The 20,509-nt window shown below is 43.7% G+C and overlaps 1 protein-coding gene across 1 annotated transcript in view; it reads left to right on the plus strand.

Moving 5' to 3' along the window:
• The window catches only part of mIF2 (mitochondrial translation initiation factor 2), a 266,646-nt gene that overhangs the window by 199,252 nt on the left and 46,885 nt on the right, over positions 1–20,509 (plus strand). Inside the window, exon 12 of the mRNA XM_071688841.1 lies at positions 18,487–18,695. Coding sequence (XP_071544942.1) covers positions 18,487–18,695 — 209 coding nt within the window. The remainder of the gene's footprint in view (positions 1–18,486; positions 18,696–20,509) is intronic.

The following is a 20,509-nucleotide window of genomic DNA, read 5'->3' on the forward strand; positions in this document are numbered from 1 at the left end:
TATTGATTGAGAGAGTCAAGGCATGTACAGAGCTTCAGATTAGGGGAGAGCAGTGTGGTTTCAGAAGTGGTAGAGGATGTTTAGATCAGGTGTTTGCTTTGAAGAATGTATGTGAGAAATACATAGAAAAACAGATGGATTTGTATGTAGCATTTATGGACCTAAAGAAGGCATGTGATAGAGTTGATAGAGATGTTCTGCGGAAGCTATTAAGAGTATATGGTTTGGGAAGTAAGTTGCTAGAAGCAGTGAAAAGGTTTCATTGAAGATGTAAGGCATTTGTAAGAGTAGGAAGAGAGGACAGCGTTTGGTTCCCACTGAATGTCAGTTTGTGGCAGGGGTGCATGATGTTTCCATGGTTGTTTAATTTGTTTATGGATGGGGTTGTTAGGGAGGTGAATGCAAGAGTTTTTGAGAGAGGGGCAAGTATGCAGTCTGTTGTGGATGAGAGGGCTTAGGAAGTGAGTCAGTTGTTGTTTGCTTATGATACAGGGCTGGTGGCTGATTTGGGTGAGAAACTGCAGAAGTTTGTGACTGAGTTTGATAAAGTGTGTGAAAGAAGAAAGCTGAGAGTAACTGCAAATAAGAGCAAGAATATTAGGTTCAGTAGGGTTAAGGGACAAGTTGATTGGGAGGTACACTTGAATGGAGAAAAACAAGAGGAAGTGAAGTGTTTTAGATATCTGGGAGTGGATTTAGCAGCAGATGGAACCATGGAAGCAGAAGTGAGTCATAGGGTGCGGGATGGGGCGAAGGCTCTAGGAGTGTTGAAGTGTGTGTGGAAGGAGAGAACGTTATCTCGGAGAGCAAAAATGGATGTGTTTGAAGGAACAGTGGTTCCAACAATGTTATATGGTTGTGAGGCATGGGCTATAGATAAGGTTGTACAGAGGAGGGTTGATGTTTTGGAAATGAAATGTTTGAGGATAATATGTGGTGTGAGGGGGTTTGATCAAGTAAGTAATGAAAGGGTAAGAGAGATGTTTGGTAATAAAAAGAGTGTGGTTGAGAGACCAGAAGAGGGTGTATTGAAATGGTTTGGTCACATGGAGAGAATGAGTGAGGAAAGATTGACAAAGAGGATATGTGTGTCAGAGGTGGAGAATGAGGAGAAGTAGGAGACCAAATTGGTGGTGGAAGGATGGAGTGAATAAATTTTGAGCGATTGGGACCTGAACATACAGGAGGGTGAAAAGCATGCAAGGAATAGAGTGAATTGGAACGGTGTGGTATACCGGGGTCGACGTGCTGTCATTAGATTTAATCAGGGCTTGTGAGGCGGCTGGGGTAAACCATGGAAACTTTTGTGGTGCCTGGATGTGGTAAGGGAGCTATGGTTTCAGTGCATTACACATAATAGCTAGAGACTGAGTGTGAACAAATGTGGCCTTTGTTATCTTTTCCTAGTGCTACCCCGTGCACGCACAGGGGGAGGGGAGTGCCATTTCATGTGTGGCGGGGTGGTAACAGGAATGGATGAAGGCATCATGTATGAATATGTGCATGTGTATATAAGTATATATCTGTTTATGTATATGTATGTATACGTTGAAATGTATAGGTATGTATATGTGTGTGTGTGTGTACATACAGGAGGGTGAGGGTCAGAGGCGTGCAAGGAATAGAGTGAATTGGTATGATGTGGTACACTGGGTTGATGTGCTGTAATGTTCTGAACCAGGGCATGTGAAGCATCTGGGGTAAATCATGGAAAGGTTTGTGGGGCCCGGATGTGGATAGGGAACTGTGGTTTCGGTGCATTACACATGACAGCTAGAGACTAAGTGTGAATGACTGTAGCTTTTTTAGTCCTTTTTGGTCCTTTTAATGATACTCTCTCACTCTGACTCTCATTTGCCCTCTTTTTTGCCTCTTGCCACTTTCTTTTATACATCTCTCAGTCATTTGCATTAATTCCCTGCAAGAATCATCCAGATGCCTCTCTCTTCTCTTTCACTAACAACCTTACTTTTCATCCCAGCACTCACAACCCTTTCCAATCTGCCCTCCTCCCACCTTTCTCATGCTCCATGCAACTTTTGCGTAAGCCATCACTGCTTCCCTAAATACATCTCATTCCTACCCCTTTCCCATTACATCATTTGCTCGCACCTTTTGCCGTTCTATAATCAGTATCTCCTGGTACTTCCTCACCCACATCTTTCTAAGCTCACTTACTCTCACCACTCTCTTCTCCCCAACATTCTCTCTTCTTTTGTGGAAACCTTTACAAATCTTCACTTTAGCCCTCAGAAGATAGTGTTCAGACATCCCTCCAGCTGTCCCACTGAGAACATTAACATCCACAAGTCTCTCTTTTGCATGCCTATCAGTTAATAATGCCCTTTGACCATCTCTCCTACTCACATACATATATTTTATTTATTTATAATATTTTGCTTTGTCACTGTCTCCGGCATTAGCGAGGTAGCGCAAGGAAACAGACCAAAGAATGGCCCAACCCACCCACATACTCATGTATATACATACACGTCCACACACGCAAATATACATACCTATACATCTCAACATATACATATATATACACACACAGACATATACATATATACGCATGTACATAATTCCTACTGTCTGCCCTTATTCATTCCCATCGCCACCCCACCACACATGAAATAACAACCCCCTCCCCCCTCATGTGTGCGAGGTAGCGCTAGGAAAAGACAAGAAAGGCCACATTCGTTCACGCTCAGTCTCTAGCTGTCATGTAATAATGCACCTGAAACCACAGCTCCCTTTCCACATCCAGGCCCCACAGAACATTCCATGGTTTACCCCAGATGCTTCACATGCCCTGGTTCAATCAATTGACAGCACGTTGACCCCGGTATACCACATCGTTCCAATTCACTCTATTCCTTGCATGCCTTTCACCCTCCTGCATGTTCAGGCTTCGATCACTCAAAATCTTTTTCACTCCATCTTTCCACCTCCAGTTTGGTCTCCCCCTTCTCCTCATTCCCTCCACCTCTGACACATATATCCTCTTGGTCAGTCTTTCCTCACTCATTCTCTCCATGTGACCAAACCATTTCAAAACACCCTCTTCTGCTCTCTCAACCACATTCTTTTTATTACCACACATCTCTCTTACCCTGTTATTACTTACTCGATCAAACCACCTCACACCACATACTGTCCTCAAACATCTCATTTCCAGCACATCCACCCTCCTGCGCACAACTCTATCCATAGCCCATGCCTCGCAACCATATGACATTGTTGGAACCACTATTCCTTCAAACACACCCATTTTTGCTTTCCGAGATAATGTTCTCAACTTCCACACATTCTTCAACGCTTCCAGAACTTTCGCCCCCTTCCCCACCATATGATTCACTTCCGCTTCCATGGTTCCATTTGCTGCCAAATCCACTCCCTGATATCTAAAACACTTCACTTCCTCCAGTTTTTCTCCATTCAAACTTACCTCCCAATTGACTTGACCCTCAACCCTACTGTACCTAATAACCTTGCTCTTATTCACATTTACTCTCAGCTTTCTTCTTTCACACACTTTACCAAACTCAGTCACCAGCTTCTGCAGTTTCTCACACGAATCAGCCACCAGCGCTGTATCATCAGCAAACAACAACTGCCTCACTTTCCAAGCTCTCTCATCCACAACAGACTGAATACTTGCCCCTCTTTCAAAAACTCTTGCATTCATCTCCCTAACAACCCCATCCATAAACAAATTAAACAACCATGGAGACATCATACACCCCTGCCACAAACCTACATTCACCAAAGCCAATCACTTTCCTCTCTTCTTACACGTACACATGCCTTATGTCCTTGATAAAAACTTTTCACTGCTTCTAACAACTTGCCTCCCACACCATATATTCTTAATACCTTCCACAGAGTATCTCTATCAACTCTATCATATGCCTTCTCCAGATCCATAAATGCTACATACAAATCCATTTGCTTTTCTAAGTATTTCTCACATACATTCTTCAAAGCAAACACCTGATCCACACATCCTCTACCACTTGTGAAACCACACTGCTCTTCCCCAATCTGATGCTCTGTACATGCCTTTACCCTCTCAATCAATACCCTACCATATAATTTCCCAGGAATACTCAACAAACTTATACCTCTGTAATTTGAGCACTCACTTTTATGCCCTTTGCCTTTGTACAATGGTACTATGCAAGCATTCCGCCAGTCTTCAGGCACCTCATCATGAGTCATACATACATTAAATAACCTTACCAACCAGTCATCAATATAGTCACCCCCTTTTTTTTAATAAATTCCACTGCAATACCATCCAAACCCGCTGCCTTGCTGGCTTTCATCTTCCGCAAAGCTTTTACTATCTCTTCTCTGTTTACTAAATCATTTTCCCTAACCCTCTCACTTTGCAAACCACCTCGACCAAAACACCCTATATCTGCCACTCTATCATCAAACACATTTAAGAAACCTTCAAAATACTCACTCCATCTCCGTCTCACATCACCACTACTTGTTATCACCTCCCCATTAGCCCCCTTCACTGAAGTTCCCATTTGTTCCCTTGTCTTACACACTTTATTTACCTCCTTCCAAAACATCTTTTTATTCTCCCTAAAATTTAATGATAATCTCTCAACCCAACTCTCATTTGCCCTCTTTTTCACCTCTTGCACCTTTCTCTTGACCTCCTGCCTCTTTCTTTTATACATCTCCCTTTCATTTGCATTATTTCCCTGCAAAAATCGTCCAAATGGCTCTGTCTTCTCTTTCACTAATAATCTTACTTCTTCATCCCTCCATTCACTACCCTTTCTAATCTGCCCACCTCCTACGCTTCTCATGCCATAAGCATCTTTTTCGCAAGCCATCACTGCTTCCCTAAATACATCCCATTCCTGCCCCACTCCCCTTACATCCTTTGTTCTCACCTTTTTCCATTCTGTACTCAGTCTCTCCTGGTACTTTCTCACACAAGTCTCCTTCCCAAGCTCACTCACTCTCACCACTCTCTTCACCCTAATATTCTCTCTTCTTTTTTGAAAACCTCTACAAATCTTCACCTTTGCCTCCACAAGATAATGATCAGACATCCCTCCAGTTGCACCTCTCAGCACATTAACATCCAAAAGTCTCTCTTTCGCGCGCCTATCAATTAACACGTAATCCAATAACGCTCTCTGGCCATCTCTCCTACTTACATACGTATACTTATGTATATCTCTCTTTTTAAACCAGGTATTCCCAATCACCAGTCCTTTTTCAGCACATAAATCTACAAGCTCTTCACCATTTCCATTTACAACACTGAACATCCCATGTCCACCAGTTATTCCCTCAACTGTCACGTTACTCACCTTTGCATTCAAATCACCCATCACTATAACCTGGTCTTGTGCATTGAAACTACTAACACACTCACTCAGCTGCTCCCAAAACACTTGCCTCTCATGAGCTTTCTTCTCATGCCCAGGTGCATATGCACCAATAATCACCCATCTCTCTCCATCCACTTTCAGTTTTTCCCATATCAATCTAGAGTTTACTTTCTTACACTCTATCACATACTCCCACCACTCCTGTTTCAGGAGTAATGCTACTCCTTCCCTTGCTCTTATCCTCTCACTAACCCCTGACTTTACTCCCAAGACATTCCCAAACCACTCTTCCCCTTTACCCTTGAGCTTTGTTTCACTCAGAGCCAAACAATCCAGGTTCCTTTCCTCAAACATACTACCTATCTCTCCTTTTTTCTCATCTTGATTACATCCACACACATTTAGACACCCCAGTCTGAGCCTTCAAGGAGGATGAGCACTTCCTGTGTGACTCCTTCTTTTTCCCCACACCTTTTTCAGCACACAGATCCAGAAGCTCTTCACCATTTCCGTTTACAACCCTGAACACCCCATGCCCACCAATTATACCCTCAACTGCCACATTACTCACCTTCGCATTCAAATCACCCATCACAATAACCCAGTCTCATGCATCAAAGCTGCTAATGCACTCACTCAGCCGCTCCCAAAACATTTGTCTCTCATGATCTTTCTTCTGACCAGGTGCATAGGCACCAATAATCACCCATCTCTCTCCATCCACTTTAAGTTTTACCCACATCAATTTAGAGTTTACTTTCTTACAATCTATCACATACTCCCACAACTGCTTCAGGAGTAATGCTACTCCTTCCTTTGCTCTTGTCCTCTCACCAACCCCTGACTTTACTCCCAAGACATTCCTAAACCACTCTTCTCCTTTACCCTTGAGCTTTGTTTCACTCAGAGCCCAAACAACCAGGTTCCTTTCCTCAAACATACTATCTATCTCTCCTTTTTCTCATCCTGGCTACATCCACACACATTCAGACACCTCCGAAGAGGATGAGCACTCCCTGCTTGACTCCTTCTGCTTCCCCTCTTAGAAATTTGAATACAAAGCAGGGGGGGGGGGTGTTGGGGTGTTCCAGCCCCCTTCTCCCTCCCCCAGAGTTTGCATCTAACAACAAAAGCCACAATATATCACTGCCACCACCAAAGAAACCACTGTGGCTACCGATGAAGCTGAACTGGCCTCCAAAAGAGCCATAGCTGCCTGATCCACTGCCGAAGGAAGCGATGCCACTGGTTGCAAAACCTCTGTGAGTGTACCTTCAGGTGTAGCAGTGGGTAGGGACAGCTGATGGCATGAATCTTCTGAACTGGGGCTTGGAACCTTGTCAGTGGAAGTCTGGTATCCATAAAGTTGGATCTACCACCAGCTGTTTCTTTGCTGTACTGTAACTGCAAGACATATTGCACCTCAGTACGGTGTATTCAGGATATAAATGCTCCCTCGCATGTGCCATACAAACTCAGCCATAAATGATAAAGGATTATCTGACCTAGATCCATTATATCATGCAACTAGTAGTATATCTATCTTAAAGCATTATATATAGATGTACAAGTAAAAGAACTTTTCATTATAAGCAAGGTGTGTCCAGGCTGATGTTAATGCAGCAATAGATATTTTTGTCAATTTTTATTCAAAGCTTTTATTTTGCATTGTTCCACCACTTAGATTTTTGAAACCTTGTGACATAAGTCAGATTTACATTGTGTAATTAACACAGAAATTTGATTAATTTTGTTCCAGTTAGTTGTGGGTTGAATTATACTTTGACTAGAATGTGATGGCTGTTTAATGTGTTACATAATGGATGGGGTGGTGAGGAAGATTGAGATTGGGATGGAAAGGAAGTTACTTAATGGATGGAGTGATTGCATTGTTGCATTGTTCCACCACTTAGATTTTTGAAACCTTGTGACATAATTCAGATTTACATTGTGTAATTAACACAGAAATTTGATTAATTTTGTTCCAGTTAGTTGTTGGCTGAATTATACTTTGACTAGAATGTGATGGCTGTTTAATGTGTTACATAATGGATGGGGTGGTGAGGAAGATTGAGATTGGGATGGAAAGGAAGTTACTTAATGGATGGAGTGATGAGCAAGGTGATGGATGGTTTGGGGAGGAACGTAATGAATGGGGCGATGAGGAAGGTAATGGAGGGGTTGGGGAGGAAGGTAATGGATGAGATGATGAGGAAGGTAATGCATGGGGTGATGAGGAAAGTAATAGATGGGATGGTGAGGAAGGTAATGGATGCGGTGATGAGGAAGGTAATGGATGGGATGGTGAGGAAGGTAATGGATGGGATGTGAAGAAGGCAATGGATGGAGTGATGAGGAAGGTAATGGATGGGGTGGAGAGGAAGGTAATGGATGGGACGATGAGGTGGTTAGGGATGGGATGGTGAGGAAAGGAATTAATGGGGTGGTAAGGAAGGTAATGGATGGGATGGTGAGGAAGGTAGTGGATGGGGTGATGAGGAAGGTAATGAATAAGTTGATGAGGAAGGTAATGGATAGGGTGATTAAGGTAATGGATAGGTAAGGAAGGTAATGGATGGGGTGGTGAGAAAGGTAATAGATGGGATGGTGAGGAAGGTTAGGGATGGGATGTTGAAGAAGGTAATGGAAGAGATGGTGAGGAAAGTAATGAATGGGGTAGTGTGGAAGGTAATGGATAGAGTGGCGAGGAAGGTAATGGATGGAATGGTGAGGAAGGTAATGGATGGGATTGTGAGGAAGGTAATGGATGGGGTGGTGAGGATGGTAATGGATGGGATGGTGAGGAAGGTTAGAGATGGGATGGTGAGAAAGATAATGGATGGGAAGATGAGGAGGTCAATGGATAGGTGAGTGAGGAAGGTAATGGATGGGGTGGTGAGGAAGGTTAGGGATGGGATGATGAAGAAGGTAATGGATGAGATGGTGAGGAAGTTTATGAATGGGGTGGTGATGAAGGTAATGGATGGAGTGGTAAGGAAGGTAATGGCTGGGATGTTATGAAAGGTAATGGATGGGATGGTGAGCAAGGTAATGGATGAGATGGTGAGGAAGATAAATGATGGGGTCTTGAGGAAGTTGATGGATGGGATGGTGAGGAAAAATAATGGATGGGATAGTGAGGAAGGTAATGGATGGAGTGGTGAGGAAGGTAATGAATGGGATGGTGAGAAAGGTAATAAATGAGATGGTGAGGAAGGTTAGGGATGGGATTGTGAAGAATTTAATGGATGGGATGATGAGGAAGGAAATGGATGGGGTGGTGAGGAAGGTAATGGATGGGATGGTGTGGAAGGTAATGGAAGGGATTTTGAGGAAGGTAATGGATGGGGTGGTGAGGACGGTAATGGATGGGATGGTGAGGAAGGTTAGAGATGGGATGGTGAAGAATATAATGGATGGGAAGATGAGGAAGGTAAAGGATAGGTGAGTGAGGAAGGTAATGGATGGGGTGGTGAGGAAGCTTAGGGAAGGAATGATGAAGAAGGTAATGGATGGGATGGTGAGGAAGGTAAAGGGTAAGTGAGTGAGGAAGGTAATGGATAGGGTGGTGAGGAAGGTTAGAGATGGGATGGTGAGGAAGTTTATGAATGGGGTGACGATGAAGGTAATGGATGGAGTGGAGGAAGGTAATGGATAGTATGATGAGGAAGGTAATAGATGGGGTGGTGAGGAAGGTAATGGGTGGGATGGTGAGGAAGGTAATGGATGGGATTGTGAGGAAGGTAATGGATGAGGTGGTGAGGACGGTAATGGGTGGGATGGTGAGGAAGGTTAGAGCTGGGATGGTGAGGAAGATGATGGATGGGAAGATGAGGAAGGTAATGGATAGGTGAGTGAGGAAGGTAATGGGTGGGATGGTGAGGAAGCTTAGGGAAGGGATGATGAAGAAGGTAATGGATGGGATGGTGAGGCAGGTAATGGATGGGGTGATGAGGAAGGTAATGAATAGGTTGATGAGGAAGGTAATGGATAGGGTGATTAAGGTAATGGATAGGTAAGGAAGGTAATGGATGGGGTGGTGAGGAAGGTAATAGATGGGATGATGAGAAAGGTTAAGGATGGGGTGGTGTGGAAGGTAATGGATGGGGAGATGAGGGATAGGTGAGTGAGGAAGGTAATGGATGGGGTGGTGAGGAAGGTTAGGGATGTGATAATGAAAAAGGTAATGGATGGGATGGTGAGGAAGTTTATGAATGGGGTGGTGATGAAGGTATGAATGGAGTGGTGAGGAAGGTAATGGATGGGGTGATGAGGAAGGTAATGGATGGAGCGGTGAGGAAGGTAATGGATGGGATGGTTGAGGAAGGTAATGGATGGGGTGGTGAGGAAGGTAATGAATGGGATGGTGAAGAAGGTAGTGGATGGGATGATGAGGAAGGTAATGGATAGGATGGCGAGGAAGGTAAGGGGTGGTATGGTGAGGAAGGTAATGGATTTGATGGTGAGGAAGGTGAAGGTTAGGGATGGGATTTTGAAGAAGGTAATGGATGGGATGGTGAGGAATGTAATAGATGGGGTGATGATGAATGTAATGAATAGGTTGATGAGGAAGGTAATGGATAGGGTGATTAAGGTAATGTATAGGTAAGGAAGGTAATGGATGGGGTGGTGAGGAAGTGTAATAGATGGGATGGTGAGGAAGGTAATGGATGGAGTGGTGAGGGAGATAATGGATGGGATGGGGAAGAAGGTTATGGATGGGGTGGTGACAAAGGTAATGGATGGGGTGGCCGAGGAAGGTAATAGATGGGATGATGAGGAAGGTAATGGATGGGGTGGTAAGGAAGGTAATGGATGGGATGGTGAGGAAAGTAATGGATGGGGTGTTGAGAAAGGTAACGTTTAGGATGGTGAGGAAGGTAATGGATGGGGTGAAGAAGGTAATGGATGGGGTGGTGAAGAAGGTAGTGGTTGGGTTGATGAGGAAGGTAATGGATGGGGTGGTGAGGAAGGTAATGGATGGGATGGTTGAGGAAGGTAATGGATGGGGTGGTGGGGAAGGTACTAGATGGGGTGGTGAGGAATGTAATGGATGGGATGGTGAGGAAGGTAATGGATGGGATGGTGAGAAAGGTTAGGGATGGGATTGTGAAGAAGTTAATGGATGGGATGATGAGGAAGGTAATGGATAGGGTGGTGAGAAAGGTAATGGATGGGGTGATGAGGAAGGTAATGGATGGAGTGATGAGGAAGGTAATGGATGGGGTGGAGAGGAAGGTAATGGATGGGATGGCGAGGAATGTAATGGATGGGATGGTGAGGAAGGTAATGGATGGGATGGTGAGAAAGGTTAGGGATGGGGTGATGAGGAAGGTAATGGATGGGGTGATGAGGAGGTTAATGGATAGATGATGAAGTTAAGGGATAGGATTGTTAGGAAGGTAATAGATGGGATGGTGAGTAAGGTAATGGATGGAGTGGTGAGGAAGATAATGGATGGGATGGTGAGGAAGGTAATGGATAGGTTGGTGGAGAAGGTAATGGATGGGGTGGCGAGAAAGGTAATGGATGGGATGTTAAGAAAGGTAATGGATGGGATGGTGAGCAAGGTAATGGATGGGGTGGTGAGGAAGGTAATGGATGGGGGGTGAGGAAGGTAATGGAAGGGATGGTGAGGAAGGTAATGGATGGAGTGGTGAGGAAGGTAATGGATGGAGTGGTGAGGAAGGTAATGGATGGGATGGTGAGGAAGGTAATGGATGGGGTGATGAGGAAGGTAATGGATGGGGGGTGAGGAAGGTAATGGATGGGATGGTGAGGAAGGTAATGGATGGGGGGGTGAGGAAGGTAATGGATGGAGTGGTGAGGAAGGTAATGGATGGGATAGTGAGGAAGGTAATGATGGGATGTTGAGGAAGGTAATGGATGGGATGGCGAAGGTAATGGATGGAATTGTGAGGAAGGTGATAGATGGGAAGGTGAGGAAGGTGATGGATGGGATGGTAAGGAATGTAATGGATGGGGTCGTGAGGAAGGTAATGGATGGGATATAGAAGGTAATGGATGGAGTGATGAGGAAGGGAATGGGTGGGTGGTGAGGAATGTAATGGATGGAGTGGTCAGGAAGGTAATGGATGGGATGGTGAGCAAGGTAATGGATGGAGTGGTGAGGAATGTAATGGATGGTATGGTGAGGAAGGCAATGGATGAGATGGTGAGGAAAGGAATGGATGGGATACTAACGAAGGTAATGGATGGGATACTAATGATGGTAATGGATGGGGTGGTGAGGAAGGTAATGGATGGAGTGGTGAGGAAGGTAATGGATGGGATGGTGAGGAAGGTAATGGATGGGATGTTGAGGAAGGTAATGGATGGGATACTAATGATGGTAATGGATGGGGTGGTGAGGAAGGTAATGGATGGAGTGGTGAGGAAGGTAATGGATGGGATGGTGAGGAAGGTAATGGATGGGATGTTGAGGAAGGTAATGGATGGGATGGTGAGGAAGGTAATGGATGGGATGGTGAGGAAGGTAATGGATGGGATGCAGAGGAAGGTACTGGATAGGGTGGTGAGGAAGGTAATGAATGGGGTGGTGAGAAATGTAATGTATGGGATGGTGGGGAAGGTACTGGATTGGGTGGTGAGGAAGGTAATGGTTGGGATGGCAAGGAAGGTAATGGATGGGATGGCGAGGAAAGTATGGGTGGTATGGTGAGGAGGGTAATGGATGTGATAGTGAGGAAGGTAATGGTTGGGATGGTGTGGAAAGTAGTGGATTAGATGGCGAGGAAGGTAATGGATGGGATGGCGAGGTAGGTAATAGATGGGATGGAGAGGAAGGTAATGAATGTTGTGGTGAGAAAGATAAAGGATGGGATGGTGAGGGAGGTAATGGATGGGATGGCGAGGAAAGTAATGGATGGGATGGCTTGGTACGTAATGGATGGGATGATGAGGAAAGTAATGGATGGAATAAGAAGGTAATGGATGGGATGGCGAAGAAGGTATCGGATGGGATGGTGAGGAAGGTAATGGATGGGATGGCGAGGTAGGTAATGGATTGGATGGTGAGAAAGGTAATGGATCGAGTGATGAGGAAGGTATTGGATAGGATGGCGAGGAAGGTAATGGATGGGATGGTGAGGAAGGTAATGGATGGGATGGCGAGGTAGGTAATGGGTTGGATAGTGAGAAAGGTAATGGATGGGATGACGAGCTAGGTAATGGATGGGATGGTGAGGAAGGTAATGGATGGGATGGCGAGGTAGGTAATGGTGGAATGCAGAGGAAGGTAATGGATGGGATGGCGAGGTAGGTAATGGTGGAATGCAGAGGAAGGTAATGGATGGGATGGCGAGGTAGGTAATGGTGGAATGCAGAGGAAGGTAATGGATGGGATGGCGAGGTAGGTAATAGATGGGGTGGTGAGGAAGGTAATGGAAGGGATGGTGAGGAAGGTAATGGATGGGATGGTGAGGAAGGTAATGGATGGGATGACGAGCTCGGTAATGGATGGGATGGTGAGGAAGGCAATGGATGTTGTGGTGAGGAAGATAATAGATGGGATGGTGAGGAAGGTAATGGATGGGATGCAGAGGAAGGTAATGGATGGGATGGCAAGGTAGGTAATAGATGGGGTGGCGAGGAAGGTAGTGGGTGGAGTGGTGAGGAAGGTAATGGATGGGATGGTGAGGAAGGTAATGGATGGGATGCAGAGGAAGGTAATGGATGGGATGGTGAGGAAGGTAATGGATGGGATGGTGACGAAGGTAATGGATGGAGTGATGAGGAAGATTATGGATGGGGTGGCGAGGCAGGTAATGGATGGTATGGTGAGGAAGGTAATGGATGGGATGTTGAGGAAGGTAATGGATGGGATGATGAGGAAGGTAATGGATGGAGTGATGAGGAAGGTAATTGATGGGGTTGTAAGAGAGGTAATGGATGGGGTGATGAGGAATGTATGGAGTGGCGAGGAAGGTAATGGATGGGATGGCGAGGAAAGTAATGGACGTGATGGTGAGGAAGATATTGGATTGGATGGTGAGGAAGGTATTGGATAGGATGGTGAAGTAGGTAATGGATGGGATGGTGAGGAAGGTAATGGATGGAAAGGTGAGGAAGGTACTGGATAGGGAAGGTGAGGAAGGTAATGGATGGGGTGGCAAGGAAGGTAATGGATGGGATTTCGAGGTAGGTAATGGATGGTATGGTGAGGAAGGTAATGGATGGGATGGTGAGGAAGGTAATGGATGGGATGGCAAAGTATGTAATGGATGGGATGGCACAGTATGTAATGGATGGGATGGTGAGGAAGGTAATGGATGGAGTGTTGAGGAAGGTAATGGATGGGATGGTGAGGAATTTAATGGATGAGATGGCGAGGTAGGTAATGGATGGGATGGTGAGGAAGGTAATGGATGGAGTGATGAGGAAGGTAATGGATAGGATGGCAAGGAAGGTAGTGGATGGGATGGCGAGGTTGGTAATGGATGGGATGGCGAGGAAGGTAATGGATGCGATTGCGAGGTAGGTAATTGATGGGATATTGAGGAAGGTAATGGATGGAGTGATGAGGAAGGTAATGGATGGGATGGCAAGGAAGGTAATGGATGGGATGATGAGGAAGGTAATGGATGGAATGGTGAGGAAGGTAATTGATGGGATGGTAAGGAAGGTAGTGGATGGGATGGTGAGGAAGGTAATTGATGGGGTGGGTAGGAAGGTAATGGATGGGATGGTGAGGAAGGTAATGGATGAAGTGATGTGGAAGGTAATGGATGGGGTGTTGAGGAAGGTAATGGATGGGATGGCGAGGAAGATAATGGATAGGGTGGTAAGGAAGGGACTGGATAGGGTGGTGAGGAAGGTAATGGATGGGATGGTGAGGAAAGCAATGGATGGAGTGGTGAGGAAGTTAATGGATGTGATGGTGAGAAAGGTAATAGATGGGGTGGTGGGGAAGGTAATGGATGGGATGTTGAGGAAGGTAATGGATGGGAATGTGAAGAAGGTAATGGATGGAGTGATGAGGAAGGTAATGGATGGAGTGGTGAGGAAGGTAATGGATTGGATGGTTAGGAAGGTAATGGATGGGATGGTGAGAAAGGTAATGGATGGGATTGTGAGGAAGGTAATGGATGGGATGATGAGGAAGGTAATGGAGTGGGTGGTGAGGAAGGTAATGGATGGAGTGTTGAGGAAGGTAATGGATGGGGGGTGAGAAAGGTAATGGAGGGGGTGGTGAGGAAGGTGATGGATGGGATGGTGAGGAAGGTAATGGATGGGATGGTCAGAAAGGTAATGGATGGGATGGTGAGGAAGGTAATGGACCGGATGGTGAGGAAGGTAATGGATGGGATGGTGAGGAAGATAATGGATGGGGTAGTGACAAAGTTAATGGATGGCATGTTGAGGAAGGTAATGGATGGGATGGTGAGGAAGGTAATGGATGGGATGGTGAGGAAGATGATGGATGGGATGGTGAGGAAGGTAACGGATTGGATGGTGAGGAAGGTAATGGATGGGGTGGTGGGGAAGGTAATGGATGGGATGGTGAGGAAGGTAATGGATGGGATGGTGAGGAAGGTAATGGATATAGTGGTGAGGAAGGTAATGCATGGGATGGTGAGGAAGTAATGGATGAGGAAGGTAATGGATGGGGTTGTGAGGAAAGTAGTGGATGGGATGGTGAGGAAGGTAATAGATGGGATGGTGAGGAAGGTAATGGATGGGGTGATGAGGAAGGTAATGGATGGGATGGTGTGGAAGGTTATGGGAGGGTGTTGAGAAAGGTAATTGATGGGGTGTTGAGGAAAGTTTCGTGAGTTTACATGAGAGAGACAGACAACGGTAGGCCTGATTGCCCATGACTGAGTTGCCTGGTAAAAAAATGAAATAAATTAAATAAAACATAAAACCCAGGATTTTAACTTAACAAGAAAATCTGATTCCACTTAGCATTTTTTTAAGCTATCGCCGTCTCTCCTCTGCTGCACATTAACCTTCTACTGTCCCCATTACTGTTGTCATTTATACAGTTTATTTACAGGATTTTAACTTAACAAGAAAATCTGATTCCACTTAGCATTTTTTTAAGCTATCGCCGTCTCTCCTCTGCTGCACATTAACCTTCTACTGTCCCCATTACTGTTGTCATTTATACAGTTTATTTATGGCATTTTTCTCAGAGTATACTTGAAGTTATGAGATATTTGTCTAAACGACTTTTGAAGGTATATATAGCCTTAGCATTCATTATGTCTGACAGTAATTTATTCCAGTGCTCAACACACCTACAGGAAAATAAGCTTTCTCCCATGTTCGTGCTACATCTATTAGCTTTGAGTTTTATTCCATTTGTCCTGATAAATGTATTGTCATGTATTTTGAAAAGATGTTCATTATTTAATTGATTGAACTTGTTCAAAATTTTGAACACTTGGATTAAGTCACTGCAAAGTCCATGTTTTTTTAAGGGAGAAGAGATCCAATCATTTCAGCCTCTCCTAATATGCCAGATATCTAAGAGATGGGATCAATTTTGTCACACATCTTTGTACTCGTTCTAATTTTTCCTCATCTTTTTTTGTTTGGGGACCAAAACTGGACTGCATATTCAAGGTGTGGTCTTCTGAAGTATTATTAAGTGTGAAACTTTTTTCTGGTGTCTTGTAATCTATGTTCCTGGCTACGAAACTTAACATCTGGTTGCCACTTTTACTTGCTGCTTGACACTGTTTAGTGTATTTCAGATTGTTGCTAATGACAACTTCAAGGTCCTTTTCTTCATTTACTTTAGTTAGAGAGTTCCCAAATAGTTTTTATTCATAATGTATATTCTTGTCACCAAAGTGCATAGCTTTATACCTGTCTACATTAAACTTTATTTGCCATCTGTCTGACCACTTTGCTAGTATGTTAAAATCTCTCTGAATTATTTCACAGTGCTGCCTGTTTACAGCTCTACTTCTTAATTTAATATCATCAGCAAACTTGGAGATCTTAGATATGAGACCAAGATCTAAGTCATTAATATATGATAAGAAGAATTAGGACTTGGACTGACCCCTGTGGCACACCACTGATTACATCTAGCCAATCTGAAGCTTAGCCGTTTAATACTACACGCTGCTTTCTTCCAGGGAGCCAGTCTCTGATCAATGTACAGAGTTCTTCACCACTTCCATAGACTTTAAGTTTATGTAAAAGGCTCTTGTGAGGTACTTTATTGAAAGCCTTTTGGATATCTAAATAACATTAAAATATTCCAGCAAATTCATCAGGCAGGATCTGTTTCAGAAACCGAGTTGATTGTCTGATAGTATTTTGCCATCTAGAAATGTGAGTTTTATTTCGTATTGTTCTTTTCCATTATTTTACCAAACACTGGCACAAGGCTAATTGGGCGGTAGTTCAGGGCACACTTTTTGTCTCCTTTTTTTATATATAGGAGTAACATTTGCTAGTTTCCAGTCAGTTGGCACCTGATCATCCGATAGAGATTTGTTGAATATTTTTGTTATGGGGTATATCAGCTTTCTCCTCTTTTAGAAATCTTGGAGCTAAGTTATCTGGGTCATTGGATTTGTTAGAATCTAATTGGTTCAAATATTTAAGTACTTCAGAGCTTTTTATTTCTCTAACCTTCAACTCTACTTCATCAGATCCTTGAAACATTTTCATTGGTTGCAATATTCTAGATGTTTTTTCAGTTGTGAATACAGAGTTAAAAGAATAATCTAATATGGAAGCCATTTTCTTGTCACTAGTTAGTGTCTCATGTTCATTTCGTAATGGTTCAATTCCTTCTTTTACTGTCTTCCTTTGTCTTATAGCATTTGAAGAATTCCTTATGGATGGGTGGTGAGGAAGCTTATGGATGGATTGGTGAGGAAGGTTATGGCTGGATGGTGAGTAAGGTAATGGATAAGATGGTCAGGAAGGTTATGGATTGGTTGGTGAAGATGATAGTGGATTGGATGGTGAGGGAGGTAATGCATGGGTTGGTGAGGAAGGTTATGGATATGGTGATCAGAAAGGTAATGAATGTGATGGTGATGATTATTATGGATGGGATGGTGAAGAATGTTATGAATGGGGTGGTGATGAGGGTTATAGATAGGATTGTAAGGAATGTAATGGATGGGGTTGTGAGGAAGGTAAATACAAAGTTTCTTAGAGCAAATGGTGGGTCTGCAGTATGCTTGAGGTGATGGGGCATGGGAGGTAAATCACTTGCTGTGTACAAATAAGACAGCTGTGTTGTCTGATTCCAGAGAGAAATCCCAGAGGCTAGTAATTTTAAGAGTGCATGTAATAGAATATTGAAGATAAATGTGAACAAAAGTAAGTTAATGTGTTGCAATGGGGATGAAACAGGATGATTTGAATTTCTAGGAACTAGAGGAGATCGAGGTAATAGGATGGAAGAGGGGGTTGAGGACCTGGATGCATTAAGAAGCTTATGTAGTTACCCCAGAAGTGTTTGCCTTGAAGGCAAAGAAAAATAAAAGTGTGGATGTTTTACAAATGCTCAAGAACAATATGTGGGATAAAGTAGCCTGATTGTGTAAGAAATGACAGTCAGGTGTATATGTGATTGTGAGCACAGTCTGATTGAATGGGGTTCATGTATGAGAAAAGGATAAATGAAGAGCAACTGACAAAGGTTGTATGTGTTGGAAGCAGAGGATGCAAGTATAATTTGATTGAGTGGGGTTCATGTATGAAAAAAGGATAAATGTAGAGCAACTGACAAAGGTTGTATGTGTTGGATGCAGAGGAAGGAGAAGACTAAGGAAATGGAAGGATGAAGTAAATGAAACAGCTTTGGGATATCAGGGCCTCAACATTCAGGAAGGTGAGGAACATCTATTGGATAATGAGGATTATAGTGGTATAGTATATGCTGGGGCCAAAGTGCCATTAATGAGTTGAACCAAGGTATATCAAGCAGTCAAAGTTAATCCATGGAGGAGGTTTTGGGGTTAGCTATGATTGGTAGACTCTGGTTTTGATTCATCATGATGAGAGCTAGAGACTGCATGTGTGCAAATGATACCATTTACACATTGATAATGCTGCCTTAAGGATGCAGGAAAGGCAGGTTGTTATAGAAAGTGGATTAAATTTAGAATCATTGATTTGCTTTCAGGTTATTGGATGGAGAGAACTACCATCAGCAGGAGAGACAGTGTTAGAGGTGGAGTCAGAAAGACGAGCATCTGAGGTGGTTCATTGGAGGAAAAAAGAAGCTGACAAGGAAAAACAGGCAGAGGATCAAGTGGCAATACAAGAGAAATTGAATGAGCATCTTAAAGTGTACAAAGCACAGTTAGAAGATAAGAGGAAAAAGGGATTCAGGTGAGGCTTGTTTGCCATTTTTACTGAAACAATATGTGGGATGTTGATGAATATTTGCTTATTCCTAGTTTAGGAGAATAGTTAATTATTTTGTGCTGCAAGGGCAAAAGTGTAAGATTTTTCTTTGTATGTGACAAATCAACTTTTGGTGGAAAGTGAGAATGTAATATAGTGGCTGAAGGGCAGTTTTGCTGTAGTGATAAGAGAGATTTTGTTGTTTATTGCACTAGACTTTTTTGATTTTTTTTTTTTTTGCCGCTGTCTCCTGCGTTAGTGAAGTAGCGCAAGGAAACAGACAAAAGAATGGCCCAACCCACCCACATACACATGTATATACATACACATCCACACACGCAAATATACATACCTATGCATCTCACCGTATACATATATATACACACACAGACATATACATATATACACATGTACATAATTCATACTGTCTGCCTTTATTCATTCCCATCGCCACCTCGCCACACATGGAATAACAACCCCCTCCCCTCTCATGTGTTTGAGGTAGTGCTAGGAAAAGACAACAAAGGCCCCATTCGTTCACACTCAGTCTCTAGCTGTCATGTAATAATGCATCGAAACCACAGCTCCCTTTCCACATCTAGGCCCCACAGAACTTTCCATGGTTTACCCCAGACGCTTCACATGCCCTGGTTCAATCCATTGACAGCACGTCGACCCCGGTATACCACATCGTTCCAATTCACTCTATTCCTTGCACGCCTTTCACCCTCCTGCATGTTCAGGCCCCAATCACTCAACATCTTTTTCACTTCATCTTTCCACCTCCAATTTGGTCTCCCACTTCTCCTCGTTCCCTCCACCTCTGACACATATATCCTCTTTGTCAATCTTTCCTCACTCATTCTCTCCATGTGACCAAACCATTTCAAAACACCCTCTTCTGCTCTCTCAACCACACTCTTTTTATTACCACACATCTCACACCACATATTGTCCTCAAACATCTCATTTCCAGCACATCGACCCTCCTGCGCACAACTCTATCCATAGCCCACGCCTCGCAACCATACAACATTGTTGGAACCACTATTCCTTCAAACATACCCATTTTTGCTTTCCGAGATAATGTTCTCGACTTCCACACATTCTTTAAGGCTCCCAGATTTTTCGCCCCCTCCCCCACCCTATGATTCACTTTCACTTCAATGGTTCCATCCGCTGCCAAATCCACTCCCAGATATCTAAAACACTTCACTTCCTCCAGTTTTTCTCCATTCAAACTTACCTCCCAATTGACTTGACCCTCACCCCTACTGTACCTAATAACCTTGCTCTTATTCACATTTACTCTCAACTTTCTTCTTTCACACACTTTACCAAACTCAGTCACCAGCTTCGGCAGTTTCTCACATGAATCAGCCACCAGCGCTGTATCATCAGTGAACAACAACTGACTCACTCCCAAGCTCTCTCATTCACAACAGACTGCATACTTGCCCCTCTTTCCAAAACTCTTGCATTCACCTACCTAACAACCCCATCCATAAACAAATTAAACAACCATGGAGACATCACACACCCCTGCCGCAAACCTACATTCACTGAGAACCGATCACTTTCCTCTCTTCCTACACGTACACATGCCTTACATTCTCGATAAAAACTTTTCACTGCTTCTAACAACTTGCCTTCCACACCAAATATTCTTAATACCTTCCACAGAGCATCTCTATCAACTCTATCATATGCCTTCTCCAGATCCATAAATGCTACATACAAATCCATTTGCTTTTCTAAGTATTTCTCACATACATTCTTCAAAGCAAACACCTGATCCA

Source organism: Panulirus ornatus, chromosome 46 (assembly GCF_036320965.1).
Source record: "Panulirus ornatus isolate Po-2019 chromosome 46, ASM3632096v1, whole genome shotgun sequence".
Lineage (NCBI taxonomy): Eukaryota > Metazoa > Arthropoda > Malacostraca > Decapoda > Palinuridae > Panulirus > Panulirus ornatus.